The sequence below is a fragment of the Dermochelys coriacea genome, chromosome 10, assembly GCF_009764565.3.
Source record: "Dermochelys coriacea isolate rDerCor1 chromosome 10, rDerCor1.pri.v4, whole genome shotgun sequence".
Taxonomy (NCBI): Eukaryota; Metazoa; Chordata; order Testudines; family Dermochelyidae; genus Dermochelys; species Dermochelys coriacea.
This window is the reverse complement of record NC_050077.1, coordinates 81,480,538-81,502,438: the sequence shown is the minus strand read 5'-3', so window position 1 is coordinate 81,502,438 and position 21,901 is coordinate 81,480,538. Positions and strand designations below refer to the sequence as shown.

General features: G+C 39.8%; 1 protein-coding gene across 5 annotated transcripts in view; it reads right to left on the bottom strand.

Moving 5' to 3' along the window:
* Positions 1-21,901, bottom strand: part of IQCH (IQ motif containing H) — a 111,183-nt gene that overhangs the window by 86,889 nt on the left and 2,393 nt on the right. For all 5 annotated transcript variants that reach the window (XR_005295192.2, XR_006274934.1, XM_038418447.2 and 2 more), the window contains exons 2-5: positions 21,244-21,366; positions 18,332-18,429; positions 17,351-17,465; positions 8,654-8,773 (exon numbers count right to left, since the gene is read on the bottom strand). Coding sequence is in view for 3 of the 5 variants with exons in the window: in XM_038418447.2 (XP_038274375.1) it covers positions 8,654-8,773; positions 17,351-17,465; positions 18,332-18,429; positions 21,244-21,366 (456 nt within the window). In the remaining 2 variants the exon portion in view is untranslated. The remainder of the gene's footprint in view (positions 1-8,653; positions 8,774-17,350; positions 17,466-18,331; positions 18,430-21,243; positions 21,367-21,901) is intronic.

Below are 21,901 nucleotides of genomic sequence, written 5' to 3'. Positions count from 1 at the left end.
AGCATTGATTTTACCGCTGGCCAGATTTACCCTCAGTTTAAATCCTAGTAGATTTTTCATGATAGGCAGTAGTGTGCACCATGTGTGTATCAATAAATGTATGGAACAAGCTACAAAGGAAAGCAATTGAAGCAGAGAGTATGAGTTCAAGAGAAGCCTAGATTTGTTTCTGGAGGAGGAGGAAATTGAGCAATAAGGCAAGGAAGCAGGTAGGAGGAATTAAATTTCTGTAAAGTAAAAGGCAGGTGTCAACTAACAGGGCAGATGTAACTCTGTATTTTGAACAGTAGGGTGATTTATGCTCCCATTTACATTGTGCAACCCCACTGCAATTAAGTTGTTATATCTGGACAACCTGAGCTGAATTGACCCAGAATTCTTAATCAGGAAAATTCTATCCAGCCCCGCACACCTCCTCTTTTTTAGTAACCCTCTTGCTTTTCCATCACAGCCTCTCTTCACCACAGAGACATTTCTGCTTATAGAACTGAGTTATACTCTTTGCTTCAAATGCTCTCCCCTGTAATTAATTCCATGTGACTTCAATCGGGCTGCCCAGAAGCAAGCGAAGGCAGAACATGGCAAGTGTATTTTAAGGCATTAGTTATTTTTCTTTAACTAACTTTTGGCCTATTTAAAAAATAAACATACAATTAATTAATAGAAAGATAATCCATACCGAAGAAAGTGTCCATGTGCAGTTTACTATTGCCATCATTCATTGTTTGTACTATTATTCAGTGCTGTATGATTTCATGCTTTAAACAAGCTTTCAATGGAGTTTCTCCAGAGTTAAAAAGTGACTGTACTAATTCACTGTGTCATCTAGTCACGCACAATCAGTATTATTTATTATTTGTATGGCAGTAGCATCCAAAATGTGCTAGACGTTCACATAAAAGGAGGCCTCCCCTAAGAGCTTGGCTTGTTTATTAAACTGGTCTTGGGAAGAGAGGCATTCTATAGAACAATTAGCCCCTCAACATACACAGGCTTAATAGGATAAAGAAGGAACATGGACAGAGATGGTCAGAATTGTGCGTTACAATTACATCTGGAGGGCTAAATAACGTCTCCCACGATGTAGGTGCATGAGAGGGAAAGAACGTACAGCGACTTCCAGTGCTGGGGAATGCAAATAGAGGTAGATGGCTGGCTGATGCTTCTAGAGAGGATATTTCTGGGCAAGGGCACCATGTGTCCTGCATACCTCTATGGTTAGACTCAGAGAAGGGAGGTCTGTAAAAGCATTGGTTACACCTGTTCTACAGGTGAGTAAATGACACTCCTTCCCATGCTCCCCCAAGACCCGTGGAGTATTTCAATGGTATAATGTGCCTTACTCTTCACTACCTTGCACATTGTACAGTTGTAAATGACTACTCAAAGTGTAAAACTCTTTGTGCATGTTTTACACCCTGGTTGCACAGGTCTAAATGACCAGGCAGCAAAGAATCAGGCCTAATAACTTTTGGTAGTTCACCCTCTCTGTCCACAACACAACTCAGGCTTAGAAGAGCTATAATTGAGCCCTAAACGGTTTAAAAGAGTTGATTAGAATTTAAGAGATGTTCCTCCATGAGCAATATCTTCTAGTAAAGCACGTTACAAACATTATGATTCAGCTAGTATATTTTTATGGAGTCAGCAGACAATGTGCTTGCTTGTGATGGGTGCTTTTAAAGTACTTTTCAAAGGCTAGGAGCGAGCACTTCATTTGTAGTGCAGGCTAAGATTTGCTCTGTATAATGTGCCTGGAGTGTATCACAAAAGTATTTTTTCATCTCAAGCACTTCTGAGTATAATTAACCTGACATGAGAAAAACAATTCTATTTGCCTTCTAAAAGTGTGTTTCTCTTGTGGATACAGCTGTCCCACTCTATATAGTATTTATTCTTCGCTTCATTTTAAATGGAGTACTTGTTTTAATGCAGCAAGGATTTTCCCATCACTATTTCTTTTGTTAAAAGAACAGCCATATTTAGTGAAAGAGAGAGAGAGAGAGAGAGAGAGAGAGAGAGAGACGTCTCTGTAGTGACTTGATAGTTAAGGCTGCATTGAAATCTGCACTTGAAGCACACCTAAAATCTGTCTGTTTCACAGTGTAATGATTAGGAGTCAAATTATCTACTGGTGTAAATCTACTGACTTTTATAGAGGAATGCAAGCAGAGAATTTGATTGTGAATTTTGCCTCCACACTTGACACAATGGGCCTGACTCTCCACTCTGTTGCACCAGTTTTACACTCGTGGAGTGAAGAATCAGGTCTAGTAATTCTTCAAAGGACAATTTAATTTTCCATGTAATTTTTTTTTTGAAAAAAGTTATTAACCCCACCCCATCCTGTAACTTCCTCATTACAAATTAACAGCAATCACTAACACCACAGATCACCCATTCACACACATTTTCCTAAACATTACAGAAAAACAGTTTGCAGTCTGATTTGCAATCTGACAATTTGCAATCTGACACCAGACCTCATATACATATGTACACCTATTCTAAGGCATATTGGATGTAATTTATGAAACCATAGAAATTCTATATTAATAATCAAAACACATGAATATACATGGTTGGTGATCAAAGGGACCTGCTCGCTGTTCAGGAGGGTGGAGGATATGTGGGCTGTGAATGATGGAGTGAAGTTAATTCAAACTGTGAAAAACTCATGATAGGGTGCAGAGTGAAGTAACTACCTATTTCCCCAGATTTTTTTTGTATGGTTTGCACTGTTAGGATGTACAGTCTTAATAACTTAGCCTCTAAGCTGACAAGTTTTTCTGTGTGGATATGTATGTGCTAAGCAATAGAGCTAGAGGGGTAGCATTGGAGAATAGAAGGTGAAGCTGCAGTGCTCCATCAGCCTCCATGATTTAAAAAAAAAAAAAAAAAAAAAAAAAAAAAAAAAAAAAAAAAAAAAAAGCCATTACGACAAACAAGCCAAATAATCTTAATATTTTTTAAAATTGTTTTCAAATGACCTCATTCTTCTCCTCTATTCACCATGAAGTGGCATGCGGAATCCAAACTCACATTGAATTCAGTAGAGCCATTGTAATGTGATAAGTGCTCAAAACAGTAAAATTGTCTTTGTAAAAACATCAGAAATGAATGATTTTTAAGGGGTTTGTCTGCTGAAATTCTGAGTTTTCAGGGTTTGAAAATTATCTCAAAAATTCAAGTTTGCCCTTCTTATTCCAACGTACACACTCTAGTATAGACTGTGGGTGATGATAAACAGGAGCTTTTATGTATACAGGGTGATATAAACTCTGTTTTAAGTGGACAGCCCAACACAACCTTAAATATGGAACTGCCAGGGCTTCTTCATAATAATATAGCAGATCTATTCTGAACTTCCTTTGGGTCCTCTAAAGAGGTAGCTCTGAACTCCCTTTACCTGAAAAAATCAGCACTGTTCCTTTAAACTATTATCAAAGAAACGATGGCTGATGGCTTACTGCTAGCCTTCCCAAAATCTACCTCTGTCAAAATTCTGCCATAGCAGGTGTGAAAGAGAATAGATGCAGAACTTCAGTGAATACCACATCTGTTTTTGAAAAAGAGAACAGAAGCAGCACAGAAGGAAGTAAGAGAGATAATTGCTGGCTTGAACTACAATACATTTTACTTGTGGGCAAAGGGCCAGCTTACACCAAGCGGAATATGCAGGCCCATCTTATTGGAATTCAGGGGGGGGCCTCCATTCATGTCCGGAGACAGCTGTAAACCAGCAGCCCATAGCATCGCAATCAGGCACCTAGTTTTCTCAAGGAATGCTGATATGTACAGAAGCAGCTTCGGTGGCTCCGACTGCATCCTGCCTAGCAAAATGACAGTCAATCTCTGATTCCAGATGACAAGAACTGGATAAAAACTTAAAACAAATGGTGACCTTTCAAAAGATTAATTTGTTTACCAACAAAATGTTCTCTGTTTGTCATCGGAGATGGGGGTGACCTTCACATTCCCATTTCTAGGTTGAAAGGATGCTGACTGTAGTCATCTGTTAAGTTAACTCCATCTCACCAATTATTCCCTTTTTTATTTTTAGTGGCAACAATTCATGTGCTTCTTAGTATGGTTTACTATGCAACTAGCTCATTTGGAATTACTGTCGTGTAAAATCAATTTGTTTAAATCTAATTCTGCTACCGATGCCAAATTATGTTTTGACTGTAATTGTTGTCATATGCATGGGCTTAAAATACAACTGGATCTTTTGTTCCTTCCTTTCTTTCTTCTGCTTGTCCTTCTAATCATTTGAAATTAACAGAATTGCCACACTTAGCATTACTTTATAATTGTGGAAATATATATGCTTTTAGTGAGAGAGTATAAGATTAGCATCAACACACACACACACACACACACACACACACACCGGGAAAAGAGTGAATAATGAAACGGTGATGGATACCACTGCAATTGGAGGAAATTAGTGAAAAACAATGAATGTGACTTATAAAAACGAGAAATCAAAGTATTAAATTATACCTCATGAATAAATTAAAAGGTTCTAAGTTTACATTACATTATATATTTATTTAGATGGAAACTGGGACCAAAGTGCCAGTATAATTCTCTAGCAGCACAGCGATCCTAGGAAAACCCAAAATATAGTTGTGAATCTCTTTTAGGTCACAGCAGTTAGAGTTATTTTTGTGGCAATTCAGATCAGCATTTTGTTTTGCTAGATTCTCCATGGGAAGTGTCTATTTTTAATGGTTATCGCCTCATCATTTTTCATTTGTTGCCCAGAACGTACTCGGCAAATAATGTGATGTCCAAAATACCTCTTTTGTTTTAAATGGGACTATATTTTTACTTGGTTTTAGATATGTATGGAATGTTATGATAGAGGAAGAGTGCTAACGCTGATCAGACAAATAGAAGTTGAGGCAACATAATAACAAAACTATGGCGAGGCAGTAGCTGCTCCACAGGTAAAGCTTGCACTCGGCTATCATCATAAAAATTCAAGATCAGCTACTGACTTGGAAAGTTGCCACATTCACTCTTCTTTCAAAGAACAATGGTTCCATGGTTTGAAGAAAATCTGTCAAACTGTTTTTAAGTTACAGGTCACGACAAAAAATTATATCCTAATTTGAAATTGATTTGTCTAATAACTTTTGTCTCCTTTTACCTCAAAGCCAGTTTGTTAATAGCACTTCAAACCTTCCAAATGGTTAACTTTCCTTGCATACTCAGATGCTGGCTATCTTTGAAGAATATAGGTTACAATTAAGCAAAATTATGATCATTTTTTGCTGTGGATACTTTTGGTCCAAATTCAGCTCCCAATTATTTTAATAGGAGTTCTTTTGCCATCAACCTCAGTGGGAGCAAGTTCAGGAACTGTGTGTCTACAGGCATTTTGCCCTCTACTGACTGGTTACATTTTGGAGAGAATAAGGATTTTTCTAATCGAGGTCTTTCTGTAGCTAAAGTGGTAGAGAGAGAGAAAGAGAGACCTTTATTTTTAAAACTAGAGGATCATGGTTTCAGTCCCAGCTCCATAATTATGTATCTGAATTTAATTATGGAGCAGCAGTCGTAACTTGTTTCATTATAGTTGACACTTATGAATAACATTGCAACCACAATCCCACTCTAGAGGTATAGGTATTCTGTGATAAGAAATCCATGGCACAGAATCTCAGAGGCGGGGCCAGCTGACTTGGGCTCGCGGGGCTTGAACCAGCCCGAGCCCAAACACCTACGCTGCAATGTTATAGTTTTGCAAGCCCAAGTCAGCTGAACCTGGGCCAGCCATAGCCATGCCACAGGTCTTTTATTGCAGTGTAGACATACCCTCTGAGGCCTGTTTTTTGAAAAAAAAAAAAAAATCCATGAAAATCCTCATGCTTTCAAATTGTTGGCATTAGGTTTCAATAGCAACTGAAACATCTTCTAAAAAATTTATGAAACAAAGTACATCCTGAGATTTTTTTTTAAAAAAAAACCTTTTAAAAGGCTACTGGTTAAGTAGCACTATTGAAGAATTATAGAAGTTGAAGATGGAAAATATCTGTTTGGTTATTCCACCTCCCTGCCATATTTTTATATATAAAACCATATGCTATCTACAGTTTCTTAGCAATTGTTAGTATGTATCAAATAGCTTCTCTAATTTAGACTAAAATTTGTAATTTAAGTCAACATTAAGAAGTTTTCACCGATCAGTACATGTTTCAGTGAAAGTGGCAAAACACATGACTCTCTGCAGCAGAATAATATTCCTCTGTTTTTGAGTGGTTTTAAAATGCCATTAGCCATGATGTTTTTTTTTTTCTAATTAACTCTATATCACAGGGTTAGGCAAATCACCTCTTAGTCTGGGCAATGACGTTCAAAAATCATTTTTTATAAGTGTCAGCCCACAACTGTGCCATTCACAGATGCTGTTTATGTTGTTTAAAACCAAACACCCTAGAATGCTGCGTATGGCACAGGGCTTGCTGCATAATGCTTCTATTACATAAATTAAATTGTAAAAGAGTGTTTTGGATTAGATCACTGGGCATGTACTTCCCTGTGGTCCACATCACTGAATTGAAATTATGAGAGTAATTGATCTTTGGAATAAGTCTGTGCAGCTTAAATATAAAAGCAACATTGGTGGAAAATACCATGTTAATGCTTATTCAAATATTTAAAAAGAAGGACAGTGGTGGAGGTGCAGAAATTTGTGAGTCAAACTTTAGTCTCACACAGTTGTGCCGCTTCTTTTCAAAATGTCCATTTTCATCCAATAAGAGGGTAGGTTTTACCGTGGCAGTAGCGAGGTGCTTGTACCCAGCTGGTCAAAGTGGTTTTACTTTATTTTTTTTTCTTCCTGTCAATAGAGATGGAGTAAACAGCCTCTGAGTCTAACACAACTTCCACTGAAGAATCTTTCTATTATCCTCAATGGGAACTGAATCAAGCCAATTGAAAATGAAATCTCAGACCCTCTGCAGCTCAGCATACACAGAACTATCTTGGATAAACAGAACACTTCAAAAACGGAAAGAAAGTTTTTGATAATGTATGTTGCTCGAGTTACACAAATTAGATGGGAGGGATTAGTTACTTTGACACCATGCTCTGAGAAAACAAAGACCTAGGTAGTCATCTTGAGCCCTACCCAAATTGTTTAACAAAGCTCAAAGTCTAATATGTAATACAATTCTGTGTATAGTCAATACATCTGTTTTCACAAGCCTCTCCTCTTCAACAGAGGCAATGACATCATAGCTGATGATACCTTTCCTCTCTCTCCTTCTTCCCCAATATATGTTTCCTCTGAAGAAAGCAAGCTTGTCAAATATAGCCCGAGTGAGCATGGAATAGAGAATGTTGTTCTACAAGGATGATATAAACCTAATTGTTTTGTATGTGGTGGCCAAACATAACACCACAGTATGTAGAGGAGCTGAAAGATTATTTAGAATAATGGCAATATTACAAAAACTCAATCTCACATAAGGAGAAGTAAACAATACTGAAGAGAATTCTAGTCTTCCAAAACATTCCAAAAAATCTATTTTAAATATTTCAAAGACACTATCATCATAGTATCGAGGTGATGTCATTTATACAACTAAGTGTATCTGAGGTGGCATTTTGCATCTCACAGGTAATGTATTCTTGACATGTATGAAGTGTGATCTTGCTATCTTTTTTCTTTCTTGGTAACAAAGTTCTGAAATACAGTAGGCATTTGATTTGTTGATGTTTGAAAGGTCATCAGCTAAACAGAAATGTTTTGAATGGGTACTCTATGTACTACAATTTTATGGCTCTGAATTATAACTACAGTAGAACCTCAGAGTTACGAACTGACCAGTCAATCACACACCTCATTTGGAATTGGAAGTACACAATCAGGCAGCAGCAGGGACCAAAACCAAAAAAAAAAAGGGGGGGGGGGATGGGGAGAGAAGATTTGATAGCAATTTATGTGAAGAAAACTATAATATTACTCTAAGAATTTTTCTAAAACATACAAGTCTGTATAATTAGTTTGTTGTATTTCTGGGTTTCTCTCTTTATTGCAAACTTTAGATTTCATCAAGCTATGGATGTTTAAGATTCTTTGATCCCCTAGTTTAAATAAGAGAGCTTCTCTTCGTTAGTTCCCTGACACTTCTCTCTGGAATTACAGTACTTTATTGTTAGGGTTACTTTTGAAAAAAATGTCAGTGAAGAATATAACACCAAAATGTCAAGGGCTGTATGTGTATTTTTCATATTTTTTTAAAACTCATTGTTTATATTATGCTCTCAGAAGCTTGAAAATAGAGTTTATTCCTTCAAAGTTCCTTAACAAAGGAACTGATCTAAAATCCACTAAAACCAGAGTCTTTCCATTTCCTTAACTGGACTACTTACTAATCACAGTGTGTAAAGATAAGCACATGCTTAAGTCTTCACAGGATCGAGGCCTTTAAACACAGTGTCGCTGTAGTACTGTATTTGACAGCATTGTTGTTCTGTTAAAATGATCTTAGTAATACTTACGAAGTATCAAAAAAAAAAAAAAAAAAAAAGAGAGAGAAAAAGGCGAGATATACTTATGTAAAATGTTATAATATGAAAACCTAAACTAAAAATAAGGTCAATAATGATAAAAAGGGTATTGAAACAAATTACTTACAGGAGCTGATTTTCTCTTATTAATAAGTGGCAAACTGATTCCATAGTTCTGTTTTAAAAGAACTCTATTACTGGTGTCGCCTGGATCATACATGATTTTCACATTCATTGAAAGCTTGTGCTGAAACAAAGACATAAAAGAATACTATGCATATTCTCAAAATATATTTATTACATAAACTAAAATGTTTAAAAACAAGAGTGATTGAATAATGAAAAACATTGCTCATGAATAAATGTATCAATAAATGGGAAGAAAATTTCAAATAATTTGATTAATGTTATTCAACAATCCACTGAACTGGACAAATAAATAATGAAAAAATGTTTTTGTGATTCGATTATTTGACAATTAATACAGAAGAAGTCAAAATAACTATTCACAAAGATCATTCCACAAAACTCTGTTGGATCTACTTATTTAACATATCCTGAAAGTTCTAGAGCTACACCTCATACATTAGTTAAATTTCAGGAAAACTATACATTAGGTTTGATCCATTTGAGTGATGTAGGTTGCATGTAATTTCTATCATTCAATCTACAAATGAACATCTACTCTATTTCGCCAAAAGAAAACATTCCTAATTTTAAAAAATTAAAAATTCCAGTGAGGATCATGGGACTAAAAATCCAGCCTGGGATTTACTTGTCACCATCCAAGTGAAAGATTTAGCCACTGAACTCTGTATATACTATGTCTAAACAGGCAAGGTATGCTCTCACTCTGTTAAGTTTGACACTTTTCTCTCAGGGTCACCAAAGGTAAACTCCAAACTAGGTTTCCAAGCACCATAAGGGATTCTAGCTACATCTTTACACCATAAATCTATACTCGGATTTAGTAAAAGGTATGCAAGAGACACAGCAAACATTTAATACTAAGATCAGTTACAGGCATAAGCAACACTTGAGTTTCTGTAGCTGAACAGAAAATATATTGAAATAAATTACCATATAGAAAGCAAAGAAACTTAGAGGCAAGGATTAAAATACAGCTTGAAACTCAAAGTTGGTCCAATTCTCCCCACCCTCTCCTCCCTCGCTAGGAGTCTTCCTATTAATTTCGGTGGGTGCAGGATCAGTCTTGAATGAATAGGCACTTGAGAGTAAGTAAATAAATTCAGTTCAGGACAGAAAATAAGCCAGGATTTTTGGCCACAAAGATCTATTTTCTCCTTGATGGGTGTGCTTATTCTCTTGATGGGTGTGTCAATTTTTGAAAAACAAAATAAATCTGTATATAAGTTTTAAAATACCTTCAAAATGATCTCTTAAACTAATAGAAGATTGCAATTTGTTTTATTTATTGAAGAACTAAACATGTTTGAATTTTTCTGACCTTTATATCCTCTTCTTTTGAAAGTAATTACAAGCAAACATATCAAATGTGATTGTCAAACTTTGGTTTACAGAAACAAAAGTGAGCTGTAGCTCACGAAAGCTTATGCTCTAATAAATTTGTTAGTCTCTAAGGTGCCACAAGTACTCCTTTTCTTTTTGCAAAAAAGTTATTATCTACACAAATTGCTCTTTTACCTAGATGTCTACATAGAGGCAGAAAGTTCATTTTTCACCTCAACAATGATTTTGTGACACAGTATTTATTTTTTTCAGAGTAGCAGCCGTGTTAGTCTGTATTCGCAAAAAGAAAAGGAGTACTTGTGGCACCTTAGAGACTAACAAATTTATTAGAGCATAAGCTTTCGTGAGCTACAGCTCACTTCATCGGATGCATTTGGTGGAAAAAACAGAGGAGAGATTTATATACACACACACAGAGAACATGAAACAATGGGTTTATCATACACACTGTAAGGAGAGTGATCACTTAAGATAAGCCATCACCAACAGCAGGGGGGGGAAGGAGGAAAACCTTTCATGGTGACAAGCAGGTAGGCTAATTCCAGCAGTTAACAAGAATATCAGAGGAACAGTGGGGGGTGGGGTGGGAGGGAGAAATACCATGGGGAAATAGTTTTACTTTGTGTAATGACTCATCCATTCCCAGTCTCTATTCAAGCCTAAGTTAATTGTATCCAGTTTGCAAATTAATTCCAATTCAGCAGTCTCTCGTTGGAGTCTGTTTTTGAAGCTTTTTTGTTGAAGTATAGCCACTCTTAGGTCTGTGATCGAGTGACCAGAGAGATTGAAGTGTTCTCCAACTGGTTTTTGAATGTTATAATTCTTGACGTCTGATTTGTGTCAGTATGCCAACATTTTTATGGCTGACTTAGAACAACGCTTCCTCAGCTCTCGTTCCCTAATGCCCCTACTCTACTTGCGCTACATTGATGACATCTTCATCATCTGGACCCATGGAAAAGAAGCTCTTGAGGAATTCCACCATGATTTCAACAATTTCCATCCCACCATCAACCTCAGCCTGGACCAGTCCACACAAGAGATCCACTTCCTGGACACTACGGTGCTAATAAGCGATGGTCACATAAACACCACCCTGTATCGGAAACCTACTGACCGCTATTCCTACCTACATGCCTCTAGCTTTCATCCAGATCATACCACTCGATCCATTGTCTACAGCCAAGCGCTACGATATAACCGCATTTGCTCCAACCCCTCAGACAGAGACAAACACCTACAAGATCTCTATCATGCATTCCTACAACGACAGTACCCACCTGCTGAAGTGAAGAAACAGATTGACAGAGCCAGAAGAGTACCCAGAAGTCACCTACTACAGGACAGGCCCAACAAAGAAAACAACAGAACGCCACTAGCCATCACCTTCAGCCCCCAACTAAAACCCCTCCAACGCATCATCAAGGATCTACAACCTATCCTGAAGGACGAGCCATCGCTCTCTCAGATCTTGGGAGACAGACCAGTCCTTGCTTACAGACAGCCCCCCAATCTGAAGCAAATACTCACCAGCAACCACACACCACACAACAGAACCACTAACCCAGGAACCTATCCTTGCAACAAAGCCCGTTGCCAACTCTGTCCACATATCTATTCAGGGGATACCATCATAGGGCCTAATCACATCAGCCACACTATCAGAGGCTCGTTCACCTGTGCATCTACCAATGTGATATATGCCATCATGTGCCAGCAATGCCCCTCTGCCATGTACATTGGCCAAACTGGACAGTCTCTACGTAAAAGAATGAATGGACACAAATCAGACGTCAAGAATTATAACATTCAAAAACCAGTTGGAGAACACTTCAATCTCTCTGGTCACTCGATCACAGACCTAAGAGTGGCTATACTTCAACAAAAAAGCTTCAAAAACAGACTCCAACGAGAGACTGCTGAATTGGAATTAATTTGCAAACTGGATACAATTAACTTAGGCTTGAATAGAGACTGGGAATGGATGAGTCATTACACAAAGTAAAACTATTTCCCCATGGTATTTCTCCCTCCCACCCCACCCCCCACTGTTCCTCTGATATTCTTGTTAACTGCTGGAATTAGCCTACCTGCTTGTCACCATGAAAGGTTTTCCTCCTTCCCCCCCCCTGCTGTTGGTGATGGCTTATCTTAAGTGATCACTCTCCTTACAGTGTGTATGATAAACCCATTGTTTCATGTTCTCTGTGTGTGTGTATATAAATCTCTCCTCTGTTTTTTCCACCAAATGCATCCGATGAAGTGAGCTGTAGCTCACGAAAGCTTATGCTCTAATAAATTTGTTAGTCTCTAAGGTGCCACAAGTACTCCTTTTCTTTTTGCGAATACAGACTAACACGGCTGCTACTCTGAAACCTAAGAATATCAGAGGAACAGTGGGGGGTGGGGTGGGAGGGAGAAATACCATGGGGAAATAGTTTTACTTTGTGTAATGACTCATCCATTCCCAGTCTCTATTCAAGCCTAAGTTAATTGTATCCAGTTTGCAAATTAATTCCAATTCAGCAGTCTCTCGTTGGAGTCTGTTTTTGAAGCTTTTTTGTTGAAGTATAGCCACTCTTAGGTCTGTGATCGAGTGACCAGAGAGATTGAAGTGTTCTCCAACTGGTTTTTGAAGCTTTTTTGTTGAAGTATAGCCACTCTTAGGTCTGTGATCGAGTGACCAGAGAGATTGAAGTGTTCTCCAACTGGTTTTTGAATTTTATTACCACACCACACCGCTATACAACAAGCAAACTGCTTGTGCTACTAAACAAGGGTTGGAAAAAAATTTGCAATGGTTCTTTCTGAAGACCTTTTCAATTAAAAACTCACAATGTAAACTCCCCATTCACAGGCTGACAGTAAACTGATAAATCTCCCAGTGGCAAATCCCACTCAGGATAATGAGAAATGAAATGCTTAAGAAAGCTGAAAAAAGCTACTTTCTAAATGTAAATGTACTGTTGGGAACAATCTTACATTTGCAGGGAGGTAGACTGGATGATCTAATAGGTCCATTTCTCTGTAACTTCTATCATCTGTATCTCCAGCTTCTATCATCACAGTGCACAAGAAGGGGATGTGATGGACAGGGCAACTGGCATGTTACACACATACAACAAGCAAATAATCTAGTGGTAATCACTGCAAACGTACTATACAGGACTTATTCCAGTTTTAGTAAGAAAAATCATGGGTGATGTGTGCCACAGTCACTTTTAAACTGGCCAGAGAAATGGAAGATGCTCAAAGAGTGCCTTTGGGGTAATTGGGACACAACAGGAGCCAAGGGAAGGAGCCAATAGGGAAAAATGGGGCATCCCACCTGGTGCCACTGGCTCTGGTCAGGATAACTGGGAAGTACCATATAGGCCCCACTACTAACAGATAAATGAGAAGGGACAACCCAGAGCAGTGTAGATGTGTCTACCTATGCCATCAGGCGGTGGATCAGTTGCTAAAGGACTCCATACTACTGGAGGTTCTGTGTATTTCTCCTTTCTACATACTGGTTCATAAACTGTATAGTTTGTATGTTACAATCAAGTCTCATTCTACTTCAGTACAAATGTCATCTCATACTGGGTGAAATTCAGCCCATATAGAGGGCCAACCAATCCTGTCCACCACATAAGGCTTATTTTTGAGGATTTAAGTGGTTCATGGCCACTGTCCAGGGGTGAACTCCACCCTGTAAACTGACTGTACCATATTAGTCTTTGAAATAAAAAGTATATTTGTCTACTTTAAACCAGTTCTTATCCCTAACAATCAACAGCTTGCACCTAGTTGACAGTACTATAGCGTCTATTTTCTTCATTTACCTTTGTAACTCCCATTGATACTAATGAGAGAACAGGGAACCCACATTACATCTTTAGGACGCCACAAGTAAAACAGTTTTTGAAAAGAAAAACAAACGGATCAGTTCAAGTCTTTCCAACCCAGCAGATTCTCTAAATAAGTTTGAACTACCCAGCTATAGACGCACTAAGGTCTTCACTACCATTGCTGTGCAGGGGATTTAAGAGACAACCTCAATTAATCCTAGTGGGAGATATATGTGTAAGTCTCTCAGGCTTCCCTGGAAGAACAAACCCAATTACAACAAGCAAGAATGATAATGGTGACAATGCATCCTGATTTTCCATATTATCTGGGCTAGCACAATCTCATCCTGCAGTTGCTATGATTCAGAAATACTGTACCTGCATGTAAATAATAATTTCAAGAGTATACTAGCACATCTGTGGCGAGACTATCTGGCATATGGCAAGAACTCTAACAATCTGTATATAAAATACAGTCTATGTTAATTTGATTGTAATCTTGTTTTCTGCTAACTACTGCAAGCACAACTTACGCTCCATATCTACCATCATGCAGCCTGCTACTGACCACAAACCAGAGATAATGCTATATGAACTATTTTTTTCTCTCTGAATCTACAATATATATTTGAAACTTGATTTCTCTAACCAACAGGTTAAATAAACTAAGCCTGTAGATGCTTAAGTACCCTTAACAACTGATAACTGTTCACCTTACATTGTTTTTAATGTGGAAAAACAGTTTATAGTTGCAACTGGGGATTACCTAGTTTAAAAGACAGAAAGTGGGGAATTAGAGGTGGTAATTTCCCAGCTGGATTTCACAACTATTTAATAATAAAAGCTTTTATGTTAGCATGCCATGCATAGAGAACAGCTGGCAAAACAGCACTGTTTGTCATTTACTTCATAATGGGAAATTAGGGCTATCTTGTGTGTCCATGGATATGCATTTTTAAGCAGATGTCACAGATATCAGAAATGAAAGGACAATGGGGCTCCAAACCCCCACAAGGGAAAGTCATGGTAGGATGTAGTGTGTGTCCTGCTCTAAATTAAGTTCACCCGTGCATGTAACAGTTGAAAGACCATGGATTATACTCCGATTATACACTAGTTGGCCTTTGATAATTTTTCATGACACAAGTGTCTTTATACAGCAGAGTGCTTGAACATTTTCTAGGAAAATGTATTTTGTTTCCAAAAGATTCTAAAAAAACATTTTCTGTATCAGCACTTTTTTTCCATTCCAGATTGCATGGTCTTGTGGGTGTTCTGTTCAACAGAACCCCAGAGAAGTGTAAAGTTTACATTCTTTTTAAAGTGTAAATGATGGGATTTTAGTGCACAGAGACATATTAAAGTAATGTTAAGGTTGCATATCAAAACAGAAAGAAATCAGGAGAATTAAAGAGCAGTTGTAACCTGAACAATCCCTCTTCAAACAGGAGGTCATAGAGTTCCACATTCATTGTTTCTTTAAGATTTCTAGATCAGATTTCCTCAATTTACAGTGAAAAGGGAAATTTTAGTCTTAATTTATAAATTGATTTTCTGCAGAGCAATCCAGCAGTATGAAAACTGGGCTGCTAATCCTTGGTTCATTCCTGCAAGTAGCCGTGTTCCCTACCTTGTTGTTAGAGTTCTGGCATCCAACAGAGTTCCTCCTACCAACAGCCCTCTCTCAGCCCATTTGATGCTTCCCTAATTTAAAAAACTAATTCAAAATAGCCTGAGAACTCTGGATTATACCAGATAACTAGGGGATAGCCTAAAGGATACTATTCAGCCTATGGTCCCAATGCTGACTAGAACTTATCAAAATTTTTTTTTTAAATTTGTGAAAATTTCAGAAATACTTCATTCTTATAGAAATGTTATTTTTTGAATTTGGCACTGAATTTTAAAAAAAAATTTTTTTTTTCCAAAATAATTTTTTTAAATTACCACCGTCTGACTAAACTAACCAATTAAAATTGACAACTCAGAATAAAACAAAAATTTTAATCACAATTTTTCAAAAAAAAAAACAACTTCTGGAAAAAAAATCAAAATCTCTGCTTGTAAAAAACAGCCAAATATATTTCCATTGGGAGAGCTGAATTTTCTGCAACGGTGATCACCATGAATATGCATAGAAGAGTTCCCAGGGCTTGTGGCATCTCTTAAGTAAAAAAAAAAAGGCACCATTTTAGGCCCCAATCCTCCAAACACTTATACATATGCTTAGTATTAGTGCCACTGATTTCAACTTTCAGCAGTAAAGTTAAGCACATGCCTATAGACTGAAGCCTTACAGCCAGGGGCGAAAGTAAGTCGAGTGACTTACTGGTACGCTGGGGCCAGCTCTGGCCCCCGGAAGGGGTGGGGCCTAGGGTGGAAGGGGCAGGGTTGAGGGGGTCAGAATCAGCCCCAGCCCACCCTGTAACGTAAGTGCCCCACCACCACCACCTGGGTTGCAGCAGCAGCAGCCCGGGGCTCTGGGGGCTATTTAAAGGGCCCTGGGCTCTCCTTTTCTACCGCCCTCGCCCTTTAAATAGCCGCCAGAGAGCCCTAAGGTAGCGGTAGGGCTCCAGCGGCTATTTAAAGAACCGGGGCTCCAGAGACAGCTAGAGCCCCCGCTACCCCAGGGCTCCGGGTTCTATTTAAAGGGCACGCAGCTCCCCTGCTTCTGCTGCCTCGGTCCTCTAAATAGCCGCCAGAGCCCTGGGGAAGCGGCGGGGCTCCGGCGGCTATTTAAAGGACTGGGGCGGCAGAGGCACCTGGAGCCCTGGCCCTTTAAATAGCCCCCGGAGCCCCGCCCCTACCTTAGGGCCCAGGGCTCCTCTGCTTCTACCGCCCCAGCCCTTTAAATAGTCCCCGGAGCCCTTCAGCTGCTACCCCAGGGCTCCAGCAGCGGGGCTCTGGAGGCAATTTAAAAAGCCTGGGGCTCCAGCCACTGCTGGGAGCCCCAGGCCCTTTAAATTGCCCCCTGGGGAAGCCAGGCTGCCCCAGTATGGTGCACCGGCAAGAGGTATGCCGTACCAGGGCGTACCGGCTTACTTTCACCTCTGCTTACAGCAGAACAAGCAGCTAACTTGTTCCAGGATTCCCTAACAATCTCTTTGATGTCACTGTGAAAAGGAAAAAAGGCGCAGGCTTTTTCTTGGCCTTGAACAGCCTCTTTTTAAAGGGTTCCATGAGGGTTTTGAAGTCCTCTATGGCCAAGATCTTACCTTGCTCTGAAGACAGGAAAAGGGCCTCCCATCTCTGAGGAGTGCTCATTCTTCTGAGAATTTTCTAAAACCTTGAGCCACCAAATGGCCATACTGGCCTAAAGTGACTCTGTGTGGAGTTTGGAACAGGAGGGCTAAGAGAATATAAATTACAGGAGTATTTGCTAAGCAATTTCATATATTTAACACACTCCGACCCAAGGCATTCTAGGTAAGCTTTTTGACACTAGTCTACAATATTTACTTTGGGTCTATTTGTCAAAATAGTAATAAGTTATTTCAGACCTGCAAACCTGGAGAAATAGATGCTGCTGATCTGCCACACGGCTGGGTAATCAGAGGTTTAACAGGCACCCGTGGAAAAATAAACTGCTTCTGAGCAACACCAATAGGAAGCCTCCTAATTTAGAAAGAAACAGAAATAATAAAAGTTACAAGATTTGCTCTTGTTTTACCTACAAATCTTGTACTGCCTCCATCTGGTTGGCTACTGTAGTTTTACTAAAATTCATTTATAACAAAACAGAAAAAATAGCAGTTATGAGTCAGCAGAAAAGCTTGATATACCTCTGTGGAACTGCATTTTGTTTTTATATTGTTCTTCAACATTTTATGTAATACAGAAGAGCAATCCATGAATCAATACAATTTTAACAATGCAAGGTATTTCTCCAGATGTGATTCTGGAATTAGAAGAGAGCACTTATCTATTAACCTCATCCAGGTTAAGTGTTTCATCTGATGGCTTAAATACTCAGCTGCTTCTATTCCTTTTAGAGGAATCTGACATTATAAAGTTTTTTTCCTGTCTCCCTCCATTGGTAGGAATATATAAATTCCACTATTTGGGTGCCCCATTTGAATGCGAAAGTTAACTTTTTACAGCAGGGATCGGCAACTTTTGGCCCGCGGCCCACCAGGGTAAGCCCCCTGGCGGACCAGGCCGGGCCGGTTTGTTTACCTGCCGCGTCCGCAGGTTCAGCCGATCGCAGCTCCCACTGGCTGCAGTTCACTGCTCCTGGCCAATGAGGGCTGCAGAAAGTGGCACGGGCCGAGGAATGTGCTGGCCACGGCTTCCTGTGGCCCTCATTGGCCTGGAGCGGCCGTCAGTGGGAGGCTGAACCTGCAGATGCGGCAGGTAAACAAACCGGCCCAGCCCGCCAAGGGCTTACCCTGGTGGGCCGCGGGTCAAAGGTTGCCAATCCCTGTTTTACAGTATTTACTTGTATTAGTTTCCACAATAAAATCATTTCCATTTTTACTTACCATTTGGGGTGCTGTTCTGAGTATCTTTCTTTTTCATCAGTATAGGGAATAGTCAATACACTTCTATTTATGGCATTTAAATAATTCTCAGCATGTTTCTGTTAGAGAAAAAAAACCAAGTTTAGATTATTACAGGGGAGTTAGGGACACTCAGCGTATTCACTTGGATCAATTAACTTAACATTCTGGCTCTTGTAATTACTTGAAAAGAAATGACAGGCTGGACATTTATGAGTAATTATAGCACATCTTGGATAACTTCATAAGCCACAAGGCCTGTTGATTTTGACCATCCAAAAAGTACTATCATGGCTTTGAGATACAATGCTTGGTGCATCATAGAATCATAGAATCATAGAATATCAGGGTTGGAAGGGACCCCAGAAGGTCATCTAGTCCAACCCCCTGCTCAAAGCAGGACCAAGTCCCAGTTAAATCATCCCAGCCAGGGCTTTGTCAAGCCTGACCTTAAAAACCTCTAAGGAAGGAGATTCTACCATGGTCTCCAATTTCCCCTGAGGCAGGCTAGCTCTGTCTACACTGCAATTAAACTCCTGTGGCTGACCCATGCCAGCTGACTCAAGCTAACGACTTGTTTAACTGTGGTGCAGACTTTCAATCTAGGACCCTCCCACCGAACATTCATGCTGAGCATTCTGAGGTCCAGAATAGTTCCCTAACTGCCATTCTTCTTAGATATGAAGTAGTATTCGAAACAGAAATATTTTCTTCTGTGTTGTGAAGGAACCTCTTCAGCTCAGAGAGGAGAGAGAGCTCAGCCAAGAGGTGACTAGTCTCATGTAAGAGGGGTTAAGGACTGGGAAGGTGGGTTGTGGGTAGGTGTAGTACAGAACTGAACTGTATAATCCGAAGTAATGATCTCTCAGATCCTGGTCTGTTATAAGTAAGGCTAAGATTTTGTCACGATTATTTTTAGTAAAAGTCACTGACAGGTCATGGGCAACAAACAAAAATTCACGGAGACTGTGACTTTTACTAAAAATAACCATACAAGCTGCAGGGCAGGAGCACATGGCTCCGGCAGCGGCCCCTGCCGCGTGGCTATATGGGGAGCATGGCCTCGGCTCCAGCCCCAGCCCCAGCCGCTGATAGCTGAAGAAGTCACAGAGGTCTGGTAAAGTCACTGAATCCGTGACTGCCATGACTAAATCGTAGCCTTAGACATAATGTTTCATAACCCCCAAAATAGGAAGAGGAGGTTTCCAAGACTTTTAGAGAAGGAGGAAGAGGAGTCAGAGTCACGGTCAGTTTGTAGCTCTCACCCAACAACTCAGAAGGATTGTTTACTGGAAAATTTTGACTGTGAAGTGATAGTAGTTGCTGTTGATCTTTTTCCCCCACCCCTCTAGATCTGTGCCACTTCCTAAGAAGCTCAGAGTTTCTGGTAACAGAAGGAACTTGGGGGGTTGTTCTCTGCCTTGAGTAAGTCTGGGACTTATCTGCAGTGAAAAGGATGCATGCTGTGTATGCACCCAAAGGTAGTGCAGAAATTCTTAAAGAGCATAGAGGGCATCATCTGTCTTCCTACTGAATAAACTGGGGCCCTCAAGCAGAAGATCCTCTACCATGGACTGGACCTCTCTAGGGATTACTGATGTCTGGAGCCAGGATGAGCGCTGCATCATCACTGGTACTGCCACAGAACATGAAGTAGCATCTGCAGCAACCAGAGATGCGCATAAAGACACTTGCTATTAACTGACCTTCAGTAATTACAGAAACTGTTCTCTATGATCTTGTGGCAATTTCTCAATAAAGTCTGCAAATTCAATGTAGTTGAGAAAAAAAAACATACCATTCTACGAGTGCTCGATAATTACAGATTCTCAACAGCAAACTTGGAGATAAATAATTTTTATGAGCAAATAGGTCCAACCATTTTGGATCCCTTTCAGTTAGGGCTATTTTAGAGTGATGCTGTCTGCTCTTTTTGTTTGCAGCTGCTACTACAAGAAAGCCTTACTACAAGATAAGAATACAGATACACAGCTCCCCCAGAAGACACAAAATACCTTTTGTCAGCTTTCTTGGCTGTTGGGGCTATAGTAGCTGGCATCTGCCAGTTTTTTCAGGTTCTAAAGGGACCTCATTTATTGGGACAGTAACCGATCCTGGCACAGACTGATGTCCTCCTCCTCTTGACGTTGTTCCTCCTCAGAGGGTTCTTCAGGATGCTGAATCTCAAGAGGGGTTTCTTAAAGCTGAGCTGTTTTCTGCCTCCAAATAAACACTCTCTCTCTGGGATGGTGTATGTGAAGTGTGTTTCCAATAAGGAACCCCGGGGCTCCAGTATGGCTATGAAAGGGCATTATAAAGTAATGAGATAGGAACTCAGTGGGATGGATACCAAGGCACATGGAGGAAGTAGACTCTTACGATGTGTAGAATAGGACGACACTCTGGAATCACTCTCTGAGTCAAAATCTGGAGGCCGCCTCTAGGAAAATAGGTGGGCAACTCACCTTCACTGTTGGGAGTATGAAGAAAGAAAGATATTTCCATCACCAAAAGGAGAAGCTGCAGAGGAAGCAGTGGTTGGTCATAACCCTTGCAGTCCTTCAGAACCATGAACCTCATTGGTCCCCCTCAGCATCAGTACCAATGTAAAACAGCTTGTTTTAAAGGGTAATGCTGAGACACTGGCAGTTGGTGTCAAAAAGAGGCAGGCCCATTTGTGTCTCAAAGTGAAAGGACCAAGAATCTTTTCAGACCTAGAGGAATTCTGGCCTGACTCAAGCCAGGAGTAAAGACCGCATCTTGTTGCTTGCTATTCAGAAATGAAATACAGACAGAGGCAACTATTTAGACCCATGTATTTACAATGAATTACTGACACACACTTCACTATTGGCAAGTTCTTCCTGTTCTGTTTGAACTGTGGATCTACTTACTCTCAGCCCAATTTCAGTTCTTTCAATGGCTGTTTCAAGAATGTGAACATCCACACCCTCTCCATGTTGTTCAAGGTTGATGCTTGTTAGTTTGTCCTTAAGCTGGTGAAGGTCTTCTTGAACCTACAAAATTATGTTGTTATACCAATAATGCACAAATATCACCATAACATATGGCGTACTTCACATGGTTTCAATTCAAAGCAAAAACATTTCCTAAATAGAGGACACAAATACCCTTGTGAGCCGCTGCAGCCCTGCAATTTTACAGGAGACACAGAGAAATCTTGCCAAGGACTTCTGAAGCTGACAGCTAGTGCAAAAACCTGAACAACATCTTACAATGCCACCTGAGAGAGAGAGCTTCAAAAGTGAGGGCCTGCTACCAAGTGGGGCCCTGACCCCGTTCCATTCAAGCATCACTCTTGGCACAGTTCGGGAGGCATGCACGTGTTGCAAAAGTTTTGAAAGGCAGAGGCATTCATTGAAGTAGCTTGCATCAAGATCACATAGGTCTTTGTCACTGATTATGATTATTTGTACTGTGGTAACACTAAAAGATCCCAACTAGATTCAAGGCCCCATTATGCTAAGAACTTTACTAACGTTTAGGAAGAGATAGTCTTTGCCCGAACTTACAAATCTAAATAGACAAGAC